This window comes from Pezoporus occidentalis, unplaced genomic scaffold (genome assembly GCF_034315485.1).
Source record: "Pezoporus occidentalis ecotype Australia unplaced genomic scaffold, CSIRO_AGI_Poc_V1 ctg38, whole genome shotgun sequence".
Lineage (NCBI taxonomy): Eukaryota > Metazoa > Chordata > Aves > Psittaciformes > Psittacidae > Pezoporus > Pezoporus occidentalis.
Window position 1 is genome coordinate 6,042,189 of NW_026915702.1, and position 16,908 is coordinate 6,059,096.

Sequence of the window (16,908 nt, forward strand, 5' to 3'; positions counted from 1 at the left end):
CATAAATTAAATAAGTGGAGAGTCATTAGAAATGTGCAGTCATTAACTCACATGGTAAAAAATGCAAAATAAAATAATTCAAAATTCAAACTACATTCAAATATAAAACAAGGCAATATCTGGATCGTGCATAGCTATTGGTGTTGGGGATGCTCAGCCATCTCCATGTCCATTCTGGATGCTTTGCACCATGCCACACTGGCAAGTAGGAGCCAAAACTTATAATGAGCACTTTTGCTGTTGGTGATGCATGAGCAGTCACTTCTGAAGTGCTTTTCTGGGTGGAGACTCTCTCTTTTACGCTTATTTACAGGTAAATGATGAGCAAAAGAGCTATGCCAGGGTCTTGGGGGAAACAAATAATATTTGATATGAGCTCAGTGCCAAATGTGTCTTCCCCCAAGTGCAGCAGGAAGCTTGAAGGAAGATTGGCATCCTTTATTTGTAATAAGGCCACATTTCCTACCCCAACTTCTCTGTCTTTTTGAACTTTATGGTGTTTGGAAAGAAGGATTCTGTTTTTCTGTGAAACCATGGTCATTTGGCACAATACAGTGAAATAAAACATTGTTTTGCCTGGTTAGCAAGAATTTATTGAGATTGGCTTTACTGTTCACAGGCCCCAAAGATATAAAAAATACAGGAAATTCTTCTTGAGCTCAAAGACAGCAGGATTTAACACAAGCACACCAGTGGTTTATCTTTTGTGACAACTATGTCATCCCATAACAGTGATGAAAGAATAAAATCATTCATTGTCTCAAAATTAATAGTATTTCAGGTATCTAGGAGCTAAGCTAAGGCATAATTTCACCAAGCCCAAGTCCTGCCTGACCAACCAAGCAGCCTTCTAAAATGGAGTGACTACACCAGTGGACAAGGGAAGAGCTATGGAAGTTGTCTGTCTAGATTTCTGTAAGGCCTTTGACAGGGTTCCCCACAACATATCTCTCTTTAAATTGGAAAGATGTGGATTTGATGGGTGGACTCTTTGATGGATGAGGAACTGGCTGGATTCTGGCATCTGGGGGGGGAGTGGTGAATGGCTCAATGTCCAGGTAGAGATAAGTGACAAGTGGCATGCCTCAGGGGTCTGTACTGAGACCAGTACTGTTCAATACCTTCATCAGTGACATAGTGGGATCAAGCGCACCCTCAGCAACTTTGCAGATGACACCAAGCTGAGTGGTGCAGTTGACAAGCCTTTTGGATAGGATGCCACCCGGAAGGAGATGAACAAGCTCAAGGAGTGGGGCCATGCGAACCTCATGAGGTTCAAGAAGGCCAAGTGTGAGGTCCTGCATATGTGTGGGGGCAATCCAGTATCAATACAGGCTGGGAGATGAAGGGATTCAGATCAACCCTACAGAGAAGGACTTGGAGGTGCTGGTGAATGAAAACCTGGACATCAGCTGGCAATGTGCACTTGCAGCTAAGAAAGCCAATTATGTACTGGGCTGCATCAAAAGGAGCGTGACCAGAAAGTCAGGGAAGGTGATCCTGCCCCTCTACTCTGCTCTGATGATACCCCACTTGCAGTACTGTGTTGTGCAGTTCTAGAAACTACAACACAAGAGGGATGTGGACCTGCTCAAACGAGTCCAAAGGCTCTGAGCAGCCTGGTCTAGTTGAAGATGTCCCTGCTCATTGCAGGGGGATGGCACTAGATGACCTTTAAAGGTCCCTTCCAACCCAAACAATTCTATGATTCTCTAATCAGTATTTTTGAGTTTTAAAAGAAAACATGAAACACAGAAGCAATTTGCCTTGTTCAGTGGGGTTTTAAATAATGGAGGTGTCAAACGGAGTTATAGAAGTGACCAAGACTTCAGATCCCGCAGACGATCAAAAGAAGCCCATTAAGTTCAGATGTCTTAAAATCTAATTATAACCCAAGATAGCAAAAGCGACAAAGCATAAATTTCCAGAGGCTGTGTGTGACCAAAAATGATAATTGTCTACCTTTGCCCTTTAGTAAATGCCACGCTGTGACAGGTGTTTAATCTCCAGCTTCCCATTACACAGAGCTGAACAGCCCAGCCTCAGCCCCCAGCTCGGAGAAGCAGAGCCCCATGGCCCAGCAGCACAGCCCCATGGCCCAGCAGCACAGCCCCGTGGCCCAGCAGAGTCCCCTGGCGCAGCAGAGCCCCGTTGCCCAGCACAGCCCCGTCTCCCAGCCGCCACCTCCTCAGCCCCTCCAGCTGCAAGGACATGAAAACAGGTAAGAGCAGCTCCTCCAGCTTTTGCCTTCTGTGAGGACCCTTGTGCTGGGTCTTCCTGCTGTTCCTAGCTGTAAGCCATCGCCTGTGGTGCTCTGACAAGCCACGCTCCTGTCACTCCACCCACAGAGCATGAATCGTGCATGCCAGGATGATCTGCAAGTCTTGTTTGGGTATGAAACGTTATTATGAACAAGGGTCTAGCCAGCCTTCCTCAAATGTCCGTCAGGATCATATCTTTGCCAAGGAACTAAACAGTGAAGTATTCCTTGTTAATAATTTCATTGCTAACATACTACTTTCTTATATCACTACAACTTACAGAATACAGGTATATCAGTATCTGATATATCTTACATGCGTGATTTTGTCTATTAGAGTTCTGGATTTAGGAAGATATTTTTAGATATTTTTATATCAGCTTCTATCTGTCTATGGTGTATCATTTTCCAGCTGATTTCTCATGTGTAATTTATGTATATGCATTGACAAATTTATCTCTGATGGAAATTAAATGGTAGGGGGATAGAAATTTTGTGACCAGCTGTACTGAAGCTGTTTATATAAAGAGCATGCTCAAGCTGTGGGATGATACAAACTTTCTATGATCTCCAATCAACACTATTTAGTCTTTGGATTAATTTTTGGCATGTTAAATGAAGCTGATTGCACTGACTGTCTTTATGCTAATCTTCAATAACCATCATACCTCATCAAGACCCTCTTCCCTAAATAGTAGACACTGGTTACAGGACTGTAACTTTCTGCTTCTGGATATACTTGAGTTCAGTTGTGATTTAGACACTATGCCCCCTAATTCTCCTTGCTTACCAGATGTAGCGCTTTCATTTGCCCTAAATTATTTCCTCTCAATTAGTCACACTTGGCAAATTTCTTTGCCTTATATTTCCTTGAGTAATTTTGCCAAAAGTGATCATCTCCTAGAAGACATATGTTTCTGACAAAAATCCAATGCAAAGCTTTCACAAGTCTCTCTGTGCAGTTGTAAGTCAGTAGTAAATGTCTGTTGAACTGAGAATTTTCAGAGGGGACCAGTAAACTATATTAATTAAAGTGCTAAAAAGATATTATGTTATCATTTTACTTAACAGCATAAGATATATTTGGTCATGTCACTATTCATATATTCAGCAAAAATAAAAGCATCTTTTGACACACAGCTGTGATCTTTTATTGGGAACCCACCTAAAGATTACTTTTGTTCCAGAAAAAGGATGTTATTTCTAGTTCATATAAGTATTATTTTCACTAGATTTTATAAATCAGATTACAGCTTGTTTTGATAGCTTCATACATAGTTTCTGTATCAAAATCAAGATTTTATATGATATTTAAATCTCTTAGTAATACTATCTAGTATTTTTACTTTCAATATTGTTAAGGCTCAGTATCACAGTCAGCCTGTTTGTTCTCCATTTTCATTTCACAGAATGATTATACTAAGTAAAGAAAGAAAGAGGATTGTCTGTCAACATACAGGTCTTACTATAGATGCCATGTACAGGTTTTAAAAGAACATGCAGCAACAAGCTATTTTCATCTTCTCAGAAAAGTCAAAAGGAAATCGTTCTGATATTTTAGTGTCTGGATAGAGATTCAGCTAATTAAAGTTAGCGTGTAGGAAGATCTGCCATAATATTACTGTAACTGTACTAGTAATGAAGTTTTGAAATAGATTTAAATTTTTGAAATTTTTTCTAACATTTAGATTGCCTTTCTCCTACATAAATTAGCACAATCAAAAGCAATGCTCTCATTTTTTCAGCATGTAATCTTTTTAATCAATAAATACGTTTCAAAATCCCTTTCACGGTTTCTATGTGTCCATGTATCAAATTGGTCACCTGGAAACTTCCAGATCATTATTATAATATAGTTTGAAGTGTGTATTTCCCTTATAGGCACATATTTTCCTGGGGAGAGTGTGAAAACATCCACTATGTGAACATTTTTTTAAACTCTACTACTACAGGATTGCTTTGCTAAAAGGGATTCAGACTTCCCTTGTGCCCATTCAGCACATTACACGATACTGAGGTTTGCAGTAAAAGAATATTCCTTACTTCACCCTGAAGTGTGAAATGCTATTACGCACCAATTTCCGTGTGATAAGAGAGCTATTCGTTCCTATCTGAGTAAATTAATTAACTAGTTGCTATTCTACAGAAAGTCACATTATCTTTGAAGTGTTAGGATTCATCTTCCTGTAACCAATTACCAATTAAAGCAGGATTTTACTTGTTATTAATTCCTCATTGACCAAATTTTTTTTCCTTTTACCCTGTGTTACTTCTGTCCATAATGACCAATATGACCTGCCATGGCTGGTAACCAGATAGCATTATAGTGCGTGTGTAATAATAATAATACACACATTAAGTTATGTTATATCAAAGAGTACCTTTCGTTAAAAAGATAACAACTAGTACAAAGAATTTATCCTTTTTTAACCTTAAGAATATCACAACAATCATAATTTACGTCAATGAAACAGAGGGACTATAAGTGTCTGCACTGATGTTTCATTTACTCTACAGAAATGTTAACTCTGGAAAAAAAAAACACTTTATAAGATCAGTGCGTTATTTTGTAGTGAGTGTTGTGTTTCCGCATGCAATTTCATATTCCAAGTAGGCCAGATAAGGGGGAATCAGGATGCTTTTCCTGTTCCTGCCCCTTTGAGCTTAATGCTGATCGCATGAGCAGGAGAATCACACATTATGACTGACCTGAGAGAAAATTGCTTATAGCCGTATTTCAAAAGCCTCAGCCGTTTACCCTTGAAAGTTTTGCTTCTGTGCAAAAATTGGTTTCATGCAATTTTGCAGGGAGGCAGTTTGCTTTCGCTCCTCAATATCACATGTAATGCATATTCTCCATGTCTGGCTGCTTTCTGAAGCTAAATCATTTTGCCTTTTTCAGTTATAGGTCAGAAGTAAAAGCCAGACAGGATGTGAAACCTGACATCCGGCAACCTCCATTTACAGACTACAGGCAGTCCTCAACAGACTACCGACAGCCTCCACTGGACTACAGGCATCCTCCAGTGATGGATTACCAGCAGCCACCACCTCTCGACTACAGGCAGCCACCCTTGATAGATTACAGGCAGCATTCACCTGACACGAGGCAGTACCCCCTGTCAGAGTACAGGCAGCCCCAGGTGCAAATTTATAGCAATCCTAAACGGAAAGCATGAGGGTTTGTAGGGAAAAATCATGTATATTGGTAAAAAAAAAGATGATGTTAGAGAAGAAAAAGGCACCTTTATTGTTTTTACTGTTAGCTACTATTTTTCTGTAGAGGAAGTTATTTCAAAACCATTAATATTAATGAAGAACTATGTGAGCTCTGAAATAACACTATAACTGTGTGACTATAATGTTAAATAAATGCTATTTCTAAGGTACTGGAGAGTTAAAATAAAAGTTCTAGAGATAAGTTGACTTTGCATTACCAAAGGAATTTTTTTATTCCTAGGAACATAATGCAGTCATTGAACAGTGGATGTGCTTAAGTCAGGCTGCATTTTAGAGCATTGTTGAAAATGAAGTCTTTATCTAAACTGAATAAATAAATAAATGTGAATCCTGACTGATAAAATTACATTTCTGTTAGTGATAGTCTGGCTGTGGAGAAACTGGCTTGTGCAAGTAGTTTCTTTGTCATCAGGCATAATCTTACAAATTCAGAGACACAGAACTTAGATGAAGAGTTACATTACCTTGGACAAGATTCTGCTGCTGACAAATACTTAATGACAGCTGTGAAAGTTTGAGGATTTAGCCCGAAGTTCAGACTTTCAGTAGAAAATCCTCCGTTCTCCTCACAGAAAGGCAGAAAAAATTAGAGGTCTGAAAAGTATTAAATAAGAGAATGTAAACTTCCGGACAGTATATCCTGGAACCACATATATATATAGCTTCTATGTCCATATTTTCAAAGCCAGACACATAAACTACACCAATTAAAATATCCAAATTCTGAAGGAATTCAGAGAACCCTCTGAAAATTCTGTCCATTTCTGCGCTTAAATAGCAAACCCCTATCCACATGCACATACACTGTAAGATGCTCCTTAGCATCTAGAGATATGCTTAGACTACCTGTTTCTCAGCATTTCCAGTTTAATTCTCTAACCACTGGTCTACACCACCCAAGCTTGCTCTTCCCATGGCTCTTGCAGTCTTGCCTGCGAATTGATCAGAAGCATCAGACCAAGTTCCCACCCAGACCCCTCTATGAGGCTGGTAGTTTGGGTCCACCAAGGAAAAATTGGAAGGGTGGATCTCAGTCTCTGCAGGACACAGCAAGGGTGAAACTCAAAATCTCCTACTTCCCACATACTCCTCAATACACATGTTTTAACCAAAGTGGTGAGAGCTGCTGTACTTTGTGACTCCATGCAGTCCAGCCTGCTGATCATGTTAAGCTGTGCTGGGAATTTAGGAGGTGTGTCTCCTAATGTTGATTGTGATGATACTTATACAGGAACTGCCTGCTACCTCACTGGCCAAATGACTAATTCTGCATTAAAATAAACACTTATACTCAGGTGCCATGAAAGTATTGAGGCTGAATAGGGAAACCATCTGGAGAACTTTTGGTGCCAGGCAGCTGCTCAAAGTACCCTTTCAGGGTGGTTTAGACATTTTTAGGGAATTTAGTTTGCTAAAGTCTCTTTTCAGAAATGGCCAAAGTCTGTCCATGTAGAATTATACTTTGAGGGTCCCTTTGTTTAGATCAGTTGGATAACTGCACTTTTGAAGAGATGTATTTTAAAGTTTTCTTGAATATATACCCCAACATTCATATCATTAATTGTCTTTCATTGCTTATTTGTCTCTACAGGACTTTGATTATTTCACCGTTGATTTGGAGAAAGGAGCCAAAGGTTTTGGGTTTAGTATTCGAGGAGGAAGGGAGTACAAAATGGATTTGTATGTGTTGAGGTTAGCAGAAGATGGGCCAGCAATAAGAAATGGAAGGATGAGGGTAAGTGAAATGCATTGTAACAATCTTTTTTCAACATTTACAGATGTGTTTGGTGATGAGGTCAAAGAGAAAGCAATTATTTAATCTCTGGCCAAGTTTTAAAGAGCCATTGCCAAATACCTTTTATATTATAAAGTTATTCTGTAGAAGTTCAAGAAATTAGTTGAAACTTATAGTAGGTCTGTGTAGTTTCTTTGCAGAATAAATATATTGCTTCTTGTTGATAATAGCTTATACTGTGTTATACTTTTTTCTCCCTATTCTTTCACTCATATCTGAGCAACTTAAAAATCTCTGACATGGAGTTTGATTTTTCTTTGATAATAATATCAGCATAATTAACAGTTATGTCTCTAATCACAAAGGCAAAGCGATAGCTATCTGACACTATGAAACCTATGACTTTGTCTGTGCTATTTTACTAATTTAATGAAGTTGCCTTCATAGTGTTTGCTAAGTTTGCTTACTGATGTTGTTCAGTCTTGTTTGTAGGAATCAGTTTTCACTATAGGTCGTAGTCCGCATAGGTAATAGTGCATTTGGGTCCTGTATTGATAGAAATCATAACACTATATCCAATAGTGTTATTGGACTAAATACTAAATCTGAAAGCATTCACATAAGAAATGTGATTAAAAAAAATACACATACAAAATATACAAAAAATATACATACAACATAGGAACAATAACCTAATCAAAAATAGATGGGTTTAACCTGTCCGGTGGTGTTAACAAAGAGGTATAAACTCCTCAAGGGTTGCTGATACCTTGCAGAATAGTGAGTGTGCAAAAAGGAGAAGGAGAGAACAAAGGTTAAAAAGACTATCAAGAGTCAACATTTTAAAACTGTGTATCTAATTAGTGCAGCCTTGTTGAACCAATATTTAATTATAAAGATGGGCAATGAAAATTGTGTTCTGTACAGTTTATTGTAATAGCATATTTGCAAATGTCATGGTTGTTACACAGATTCTGTTTCACGATCCTAACAGGCTCATCAACTTTGACTTCACGCTGAAAGTTACGACCATTGTCATTGTTCTGAATATACTATCAGAGACTTCCTGTGTATAACTAAGGAGTTTTAGAATGTTTCAGTTCACTCTTAACTTGCCCACTTTGTAGAATTATAGAATTCAGTTAGGCCTCAGTTGTACCATGGAGTGCAAACCCCTGGACTGGGAGCTTGCATAAATGAGCAATGCTATAATCAGTCCCTGTGATGAGGAAGCTGAAGCGCAAGCAGGTAGGCAACTGGTAACACAGAAATACTCCCACAATATTTGTTGTGAGAAATACAGGGGAATTCATGCTGCAGATAGAACTTTAACTTAGAAATATCTTCTCTGATGAGTCTTTTCATTCTTTCCTTTACTGTGGCACTATCAGCCAGTTGCTCTTAATCGAAAACTGTAAGCAAGATGTACATTAGCACCCATAACATGATTAAAGATGGGAAAAAAATTGTGGTTTTAATAAGCTTTGGAATAACATATTTGGAAACAAATGGCTAAGACTACAGAAGGGAAGAACGATGCCTTTGAAGAGGGTTCAAATAATAACCTGTATTAGGCAGAAAACTAACTTATTAAGATCCATTAATCATTTGAATTAAACAGCACCACAGAAGAAAGTTAGACTATCCATGCCGTGAATAGCCTAAGTATAAAAAGTATGTAACGCAAATAGGTTTTCTTCAGTTTTGTTAGGAAAAGTTGTGTATGTTATAGTGAAAAATGTTAATGAATTTTCTATACTAACTTATTTTAAAAAAAAAATTCTTGATGTGGCCATAACACTCAGCCAAGTGTTGTTCTGGCCAGATAGTTGTAACTGAGTTTTTCTTCCCCTTTAAAGCATCATTCTCTGGAATCAGTTTTGCCCTCCAGCCTTGTGACTGCATCCTGTGTTGTATTCTCTGGTTTAACAGCCATTTTAACCTGACAGTCATAAATGGATTTAGAACTTGCAAGGCTTTTATCTCCAGTGACCTGTAACTGATGGACAGCAGAAGCTGAAGTAGCAGCTTCTTCAAAACAAAAATAGCAGAACAAACAAAAATCAACCATTGCTGAAAGGAATAATGTATATAGGAAGATGAGCAAAGGAAGCACAGTTCTGTACCCATATCTCCTTTCCTAAGTTTATGTCTGCTGTTAATATTGCAGGTTTATTCCCATTTCTTGGCTGGGACCAGCAGCCTGCTTGCTGCAGTTCTGTATCTCTCTCTTTCACAGATCCATCTCTATACCAAAATACGCAAAAATCTGTTCAGTGCTTCTTGCTTTGCATACTATTGTCTTTAAAGATCAGATTCACTGATCCTAGCCTTTCAGCGCTGGGGAGAGATATCCATACTTATGTGATAGGCTCTAATCAGGAGCATTTTGCAGCTAATAGTTCTTTTCATGATCTACTTATCTCTATTATTGTTTTGATTCCCTTTTCCTTCTCCTTGAACAGCCTTCTTTGATTTACCTGAAGTCTTAAAGAAAAACATGAAGCATATAACACAAGGTATAGATCATGCTTATAGAAAGAAATATTACACATAACATCACCATTATTTCCACTCACCCTGAAAAATTAAGCCAGCTAAGCTGTTGAAAAAAATAAATCACATAATGAAACATGTTACCTATAAATCATTTAGATGTAATAAGTAAATATATTCCACAAATAGCATTTTGTTGTCAGTGTAGTTACAACCAGCAGAAGCCCTGATAAAGGCACATTCATATTGATATAAATCTCCCTACTTTACAGAAATAAATAAAGAATATAAAGTACTTTGGAATAATAGAGCTACATCTATACTAGTGGGTTTATAAATTTGGATAATTGAAGCAATGCAGTATCTAACTGAAGAAACATCTAGATAGATTAGTCCAAGTCTTCATGTTGTACCCCATTAGTGCAAAATCATAGGGCTGGGATGAGCCAGGAATATATTCCACTTGGACATGTGTTAAAAAACCTAAAATACTGTCAGCATATATTCAAAAGATTCCGAGGTCTAAATACATGTAAAAGTGTATGCATTACAGCTGCAGAGTATAAACTTAAAGAAGTAAAAGCTAAGATTATAGGAAATCAGGTGGAAATAAAGAACCAGTATAGAACTACCTGTTGTCAAAGAAAATAGAGTAGATCCATTGCTGAGGAAGGTAAGTATGAAAGGAATACAATATACCTTAATAATAGGAGCAAAGATAAACTGAGCAAAAAGACAATGATGAAACAACATGAAGGGACATCAGAATTGGAGCATCCATATGACACTTTAAGTTTGATCCTCAGGTATTTGTGAGCTCCAGTGAAGCTTGGGAGCAGATGACAGAACAGATTCAAAGAGCAAGCACTGCAGGTGATGGTCTTCCTCTGGCCCTGCCTGAACTGTCTAGATTTTAAAAAATTCATAGAAGGGGGGAAAGGTTTAATGAATTTTGTTGTTATATCATCATTTCCGACAAGAAGTCATGGTCTTTCTTCCCATTGGGAATGGACGCTAGGCACTTTGTGGTTTTATTGGATACAAATCCACTGAGAAGCACTCCATTTTAGGATTACAAGGTCTAAAATAGCCTTTAATTGACCTTCGTGACTGATGGAGCTTTCTACTTCCATTTGCTGTGGAATTGTTTTGAGAGCCAGAAAGGTGGAAGACTAGTGAGTTGGTGTCATACAGACTTCATCAGTCCCACCAGCATATTGCTTTTCTACTCAAGGATCTCTTTCTGCCATCCTGTATAGACACTGCATTAAAAAGTTTTACAGCTTTCACTGTTCTTAGTTGTGGCATTTTCACATGCACTGAGACTTATATTTGGTCTCATAGACTCTGCTTCTTAAGAAAGCCCAAGCAAACATCCTAGTTTAACTTGGATTCATCTGTCACTAGACATGGGAAAGAAATGCCCATCAAAGGACCTGAAAATTACAGGAAAAAGTATTTCTTCACATGAATCCTCTGCCTGCATGGCTGGTAAACTATTCTCAACCAGTGTTGGAGAGCCACAGCCATAATTGTGTAACTTCATATAAAACCATATGCAAGATCAAATACCACAATTAACTTCAGCAGAATTTTACTGCGATTCATGGATATTCCATATGGAGATTGCTTGCTGAACACCTCCGTAGGGGGAACCTCATTACTACACTGGAAGTAAATACAAATCCCTCTTAATTCTGGCAGCAGAGCAGAGAACAAGCTACAATGGTGAACTCTGAAAAGCCTACCACAGCAAAGGCCTACAACCCCTGAAATGTGACTCAAAAAGATAATTTACACAAAGAGCAAGATACCTTACAAATTAGGAGTAACAAAGGAAAGTTTCATTAGATCTAAGGAAAAGACCTCAAAAGAAAGCATGTCTATTCAAAACTTTAAATGGCAGATAGACTTACAGAGCTCCAAGTTCTAAAAATGAATCTCCACCCTCCTTTCTTCTTCACGATGAAGGAGTACCAGAAGTACAAGACTCTGTCCACACCATTGCAAAAACAGGCTGAACAGGACCACATCTGTGCTCTGTAAGACAAGAATGTATTAAAATAATCATGAGAAAAGTTTGGAGAATTATTCCTTGCCTTTGATATCTTATCCCGAATGATGAAGGTTTGAGCACATCAGGACTCCTTTTCTCAACTGTTCCTAACATCCGGGAAGAAATAAAAAACTAGTTGGTGATGGCAGTATTGAAAATTAAAGCTTCAAGCCCTAGTTTCAGAGTAGGGTGAGAATATGGCACACACACTATCAGTGACAGTAATACTGAGTTGAATCAGTCACCAGAGATGAGGGACATAACACACAGAGTACAGTCCCCACAGCCTTTGAAGATTCAAGCACTTCTGGCAGCAATTTTACAGGTCTATTTAGATAAGGCTTGTGGTAACTCATGTTTTATTCTTGTCTCACTTTGAGGACAATGATCAGCAGAGCTCTGCTGCAGATCTCTATCCCTTCCTTTCTTAGAAACAGGGAACTACTGGCTACTCTCAGGAGAATTGTTGAGGATGGTCATAGGGTTGGCTAGACATGTGAGATATGATCAACAGATCTCTTATTGCCTTGAATGGTATCTCCTGCAGCCAGCATGTTTATTGAAACCAGCGTCAAAGAAAGAGCCTGTGGCTGACGGCTGCAGAGATACAGAGCATCTTGCACAAATGGGTTTAGTGAATGCAAAATTCATGAAGAATGAGGGAGGAATGTGCTTTTTTATACACAGCATGCATCTGTGTCATTTTATCACTTTGTGAGTTACATATTTTTTCACATCTTCTGCAAAAGTTATACTTCTCATCTCTGACATTTCTAGTGTCATTGTCTTGTCAACTCATTTTTCTCAGTTCACATACACCAGTTAGCCCTACCTCTAGCTTCTTCATGTCTCCTCATACTACATTATTTTTCTCATTCTTTGGTAGACGTTTCTTCTGCATTTGCAAAACAGACATCTGCAATACAGGCACTGCAGAATTTAATATGTTTCAAACTTTGCAGCCTTCCTCTGACTCTTGTCACTTTTCCTAGTCTGTTCCCCTCTCTTTGTTTCAGTTGTACACCACCAAAGGTCAAAATCATGCACAAGGGACAGAAAGATTCTACAGTGTGAATTCTGAGCTTCTGTGTTGTTGCATAGAAATCTGTGTGACTTTACTTGGTCTGTTCTAGCTTGCTGAGTGAGCAGCACAATGAGATTCATGACAGTAATCAACTAGGACTAGGGACAGGTTCACAGCATTCAGCAGTTTGTGTATTTCGTCATTTCCCATGATAACAGAGCTCACACTAACCTTATTTGTGGTTATTCGGGAAAACTCAGCCACATACACCAAGTTATTCCTAGCAAAACAGAACAATTCAGTATTCAAAAGCCAAGGGTCAAAAAAGGCAGGCAGACAATAGGGCATCTGTCTCTTATTTGGACAGAAACTAAAGCTTGAAATCGTGGAAGGCATAAACATTACATTTGAAACTGCTGTCAAAACCCATGAATGAGCATTCAACAATATACAAACCTGACGTTTACCTCTTTATAAGTGTCCTCAATGCAGGCAACTTCTGGGTTTTTTCCTTCTGACAACACAACTTGTGCATTTTTGTTTGCAATAAGGGGGACAGAATGCCTGTGAAACTCATACCCTGATACTAAAGCCTTCCCTTGAGCCACAGGAGACAAGAGTCCAGGCTTCTAAACAGTAGAGCTACTGCTAACTATGTCTCCCAGAGGAAATTAATTAGGATCAAGACTTAACTCTTCAGGCTTCTCAAAGGAATAGGCAATATGTAGGCAGCTATCTGAGCGCTGTAAACGCTGTATAACACTGAAGTTTAACAAGGGACTATAAACCTATCACCCTGGAGCAGGACACTCCAAAACATCTCAAGTCAGGCACCCCAAAATCACTTGAGCAATTTGCAAGTGGTAGGTTCAGTGGATAGATAGGCAGAGCTGAAAACCTGGCAAAGTTCAGAGCAGCTTTAGTTAATTATGCCCCTGCAGTATTTGGAAAAGCTTTTATACCATACAGTATGGTATAATGGTGTTCACCATTTTTTCCCATCTCAGCTTTCTTGATTGCTTGTTGCACACATTTAGCTTGCTGTTTCTCTAGTCACTTTATCACTGTATCTGTTTTTAGCAGACCTTGATTTCTAGGTTTTAAAAGGATCAAAGTCATCTGTTTCCACCAATTAAGGAATCATTCCTTGTGTGAAGCTTGAACATAATACAACTTACACACACACTTCTTTTAAGTCCCTATCATTATGTGTAAAGTATCATCACTCTTTTTAAAATGTATTTTTAGTAACTGTTGTTTTGCATCTCTGCAAGCAGAAATGGCTGGGCTGCCACATATATTGTATGAGTTTCCCATTCCACGGCCAAATTTTGTACCAGAATTCACACGCAGTTTCTGTAGCTTCACACACAGATATCTACTCCTATTCTTTGTGATTCCACTCTCCACACATTACTGCTATATTTCATCAGTCCCTCCAGAACAGAGTCTTTGCAGGTTTATTTCAGCTTTTTGTAGTCCTATTGCCAAAGGAAAGGCATAAATATAAAAAAGCACTGACCATCAACAGGACTGATTGTTTCCTATCAGAAGCAGTAAATGGAAGTCTTTAAGAGCCATGCAGACCCCACGATTTGCAGTAGGTCCTCACTGGTATAGAGCCTCTCCTAGATTTCTTGTTAATGAAGAATGGAGCATCTGTTTAGAATGTTCCATCATTGATTAGCCCCAGACTGAAGGGTTATTTCCTACAATCTGCAGTGGGATACACTTGAGGTTGCAGTCAGTAACTACAGCAAGCAAGAAGCAACTCAGCTCAGCTTGATGTTGATAAGAGCAAAAAGTAGTAAAACTAGGAGGCAAGTGGCTGTCATAGAGTAGAGATAACAGATAACAGATGCAGACATTTCTTTATTCAATCAAGAAAGCTGCAGCAAGGAAATGGGAAGAAGGCAAGAATGGCATGATCAGTCATGACCTTGTTACAAACATTTAGGACAATTGCCGTGTCCAAAAATGAACCAAGGATTGACCAGCATAATCTTTAATTTTTGCCATGGCAAACTTTGGACTCTTATTTGGAATAGAAAGAAAGCTGAAGACTTTGAGTTATACTGCTGAGGCACTCATGCAAATTTCTAGGTCTTAAAAGCCAGTGAAGTCCCATGTTCAGAATATTGGAGAAAAGTAGATGTTGCTTGCAAGTTTACTCCAATCCCAGCAAATATAAAGATGGAAGGAGCAGTGGTCCTAAGATGTCTTCTCCGCTTGGTGTACTGGGAGCAGTAGCGAGGCAGCTGCTGAATGCTTGACATGAGTGAAAGCTGTCAGAAACCCCACTGAAAAGTCAGTAATATTTAGATATAAAATATTGACATTATGCTCACATACATGGGACTGAAGTATACTCCTGGAGCATGCAGTGCTCCACCAGCCTCTGTTTGGCAAGTCTCATGCACACATCTGAAAGACAAATGCCTACAAAGTGATTCATTTCAGGTAAGTAGCCAATCTTCTCTACATAACTATCACTTACTCTTAAAATCTGTGGCATACCTGGATTACTTTATGCAGCAATATAAATCTTACCTTCATAGTAAGTGTTCAGTGAATGTCAACAATGCCATTACAATGGAGCACAAAGGCAAAGATATTCTTAATCTCATCCATTTATTCTGTGATTTGTGACCCATCTGAACAGTATAGGAAGTTGTTGGCTACGCTTTCTCACCAATTGCATGTCCCTTTGGGATAATGTCATTCACACACCAATTCCCTACTACATGCATCACTGTCCAGCCTCACTTGTAGTGAGACTAGGTGTGATTGATGTGAACTCTGGGAATCCAACTGGAATGCTAGAGCACATGAACTGTATGCCAGCATGTGCCAGGAGGAGCTCAGTACTGGCTTAGTGTAATTGGCAGAAATCAGGGAAGAGTATATTGGCTTAGACGTATATCAGGTGTGAAGCTGATCAACATTCTTGTGTCTGCACAACAAAGAAATGCAAACTGAGGTCCTCAGGGATCCTAAATGTATTTTGACAGTATAAAAGCTTAATAAATCAAGAGTGAATTTACTGTAGGGGAACTATTTATTCATCATTTCCCAAAAAAAAAACTTGTGTGTGACTTTGTTTGCAGAAAAGTAAGGAGAAAAAACATTCCCCTCACACATGTAGTTAACATCATTCTTGCAAAGATGTACTCAATTTAATGCTGTCAAAGCATCCCTGTGTCTCTACGCTTATTAGCAAAATCCTTCAAGCCATCTGTGAAAAAGAATGAGTTAATAATCTTTCAAAAAATGGTTGTATGAAATATTAAGACTAAAATACTTATTGGGCAGGCAGGCACTGTATTTAAATCTGAATTTTATAAAAGATTTATAAAGCTTTTCAGGTCTAAAAAATTAATTAACCCTAACTTAAAAAAAATAGGACTTAGGCGTTTTAGAAAAAAAAATGAACACACCAAATGATGCTGTTCTGATAACTGACACCAGCAACAGGAATGACAGAGGCAGCCTCTCTTATGTGTGTTTGGTAAAACCCAAACCAATAGGACAAGTAGAAACCTGGGGAGATCACCTATGCAGGTAAAAGGATACTGATATTAGACCCATTCTTCTGGCCGACCCAGCCTGCTATCCTCACTCCAGAAAGGACAAGTAGAAGATGCTTAGGAAGGGAATGTAGGACAAGTATGAAATGGGTATAACAACATCTGAACCACTGGCAGTCAGCAGTGTACAGATTTTTTTAATGCTAGAATGTTCAAAGTTAGTATCTAGAACTATTTTTAACCATTTATTTGAATTTGCTCATGCTGTTGACGTTCCTGATATACTAAAGTTAAATGCTTGTGTTGTTTGAAAAAAATGTTCCTTTTTTTGTTTGCAGCTACAACATAATAATTTTATGATTGCTTCCTCATTCTCCATATGATTCCTTATTCTATTGATTTATATCATACCTGTCTTATTCCCACTGAAGTTTGCCGGTCTATTTCATCTTGCCTCATAAGAGAGTTGTCCTTTACGCCACCCAGCGTCACTGGTCTCCTCTGAACCATTTTCAATCTATCGCATTTGTTTGAAGGTGGAAGCACCAGAACAATTTGCAGTTTTCAAGA

At 38.5% G+C, this 16,908-nt stretch overlaps 1 protein-coding gene across 16 annotated transcripts in view; it reads left to right on the top strand.

Annotated features, from left to right (window-relative positions):
• Window positions 1-16,908, top strand: part of MAGI2 (membrane associated guanylate kinase, WW and PDZ domain containing 2) — a 747,917-nt gene that overhangs the window by 697,444 nt on the left and 33,565 nt on the right. For 9 of the 16 annotated variants that reach the window (XM_062631997.1, XM_062631996.1, XM_062631986.1 and 6 more), the window contains 3 exons: window positions 2,011-2,221; window positions 5,163-5,403; window positions 7,092-7,235. In XM_062631997.1, coding sequence (XP_062487981.1) covers window positions 2,011-2,221; window positions 5,163-5,403; window positions 7,092-7,235 — 596 coding nt within the window. The remainder of the gene's footprint in view (window positions 1-2,010; window positions 2,222-5,162; window positions 5,404-7,091; window positions 7,236-16,908) is intronic. The other 7 variants (XM_062631998.1, XM_062631999.1, XM_062632000.1 and 4 more) reach the window with 1 other exon arrangement.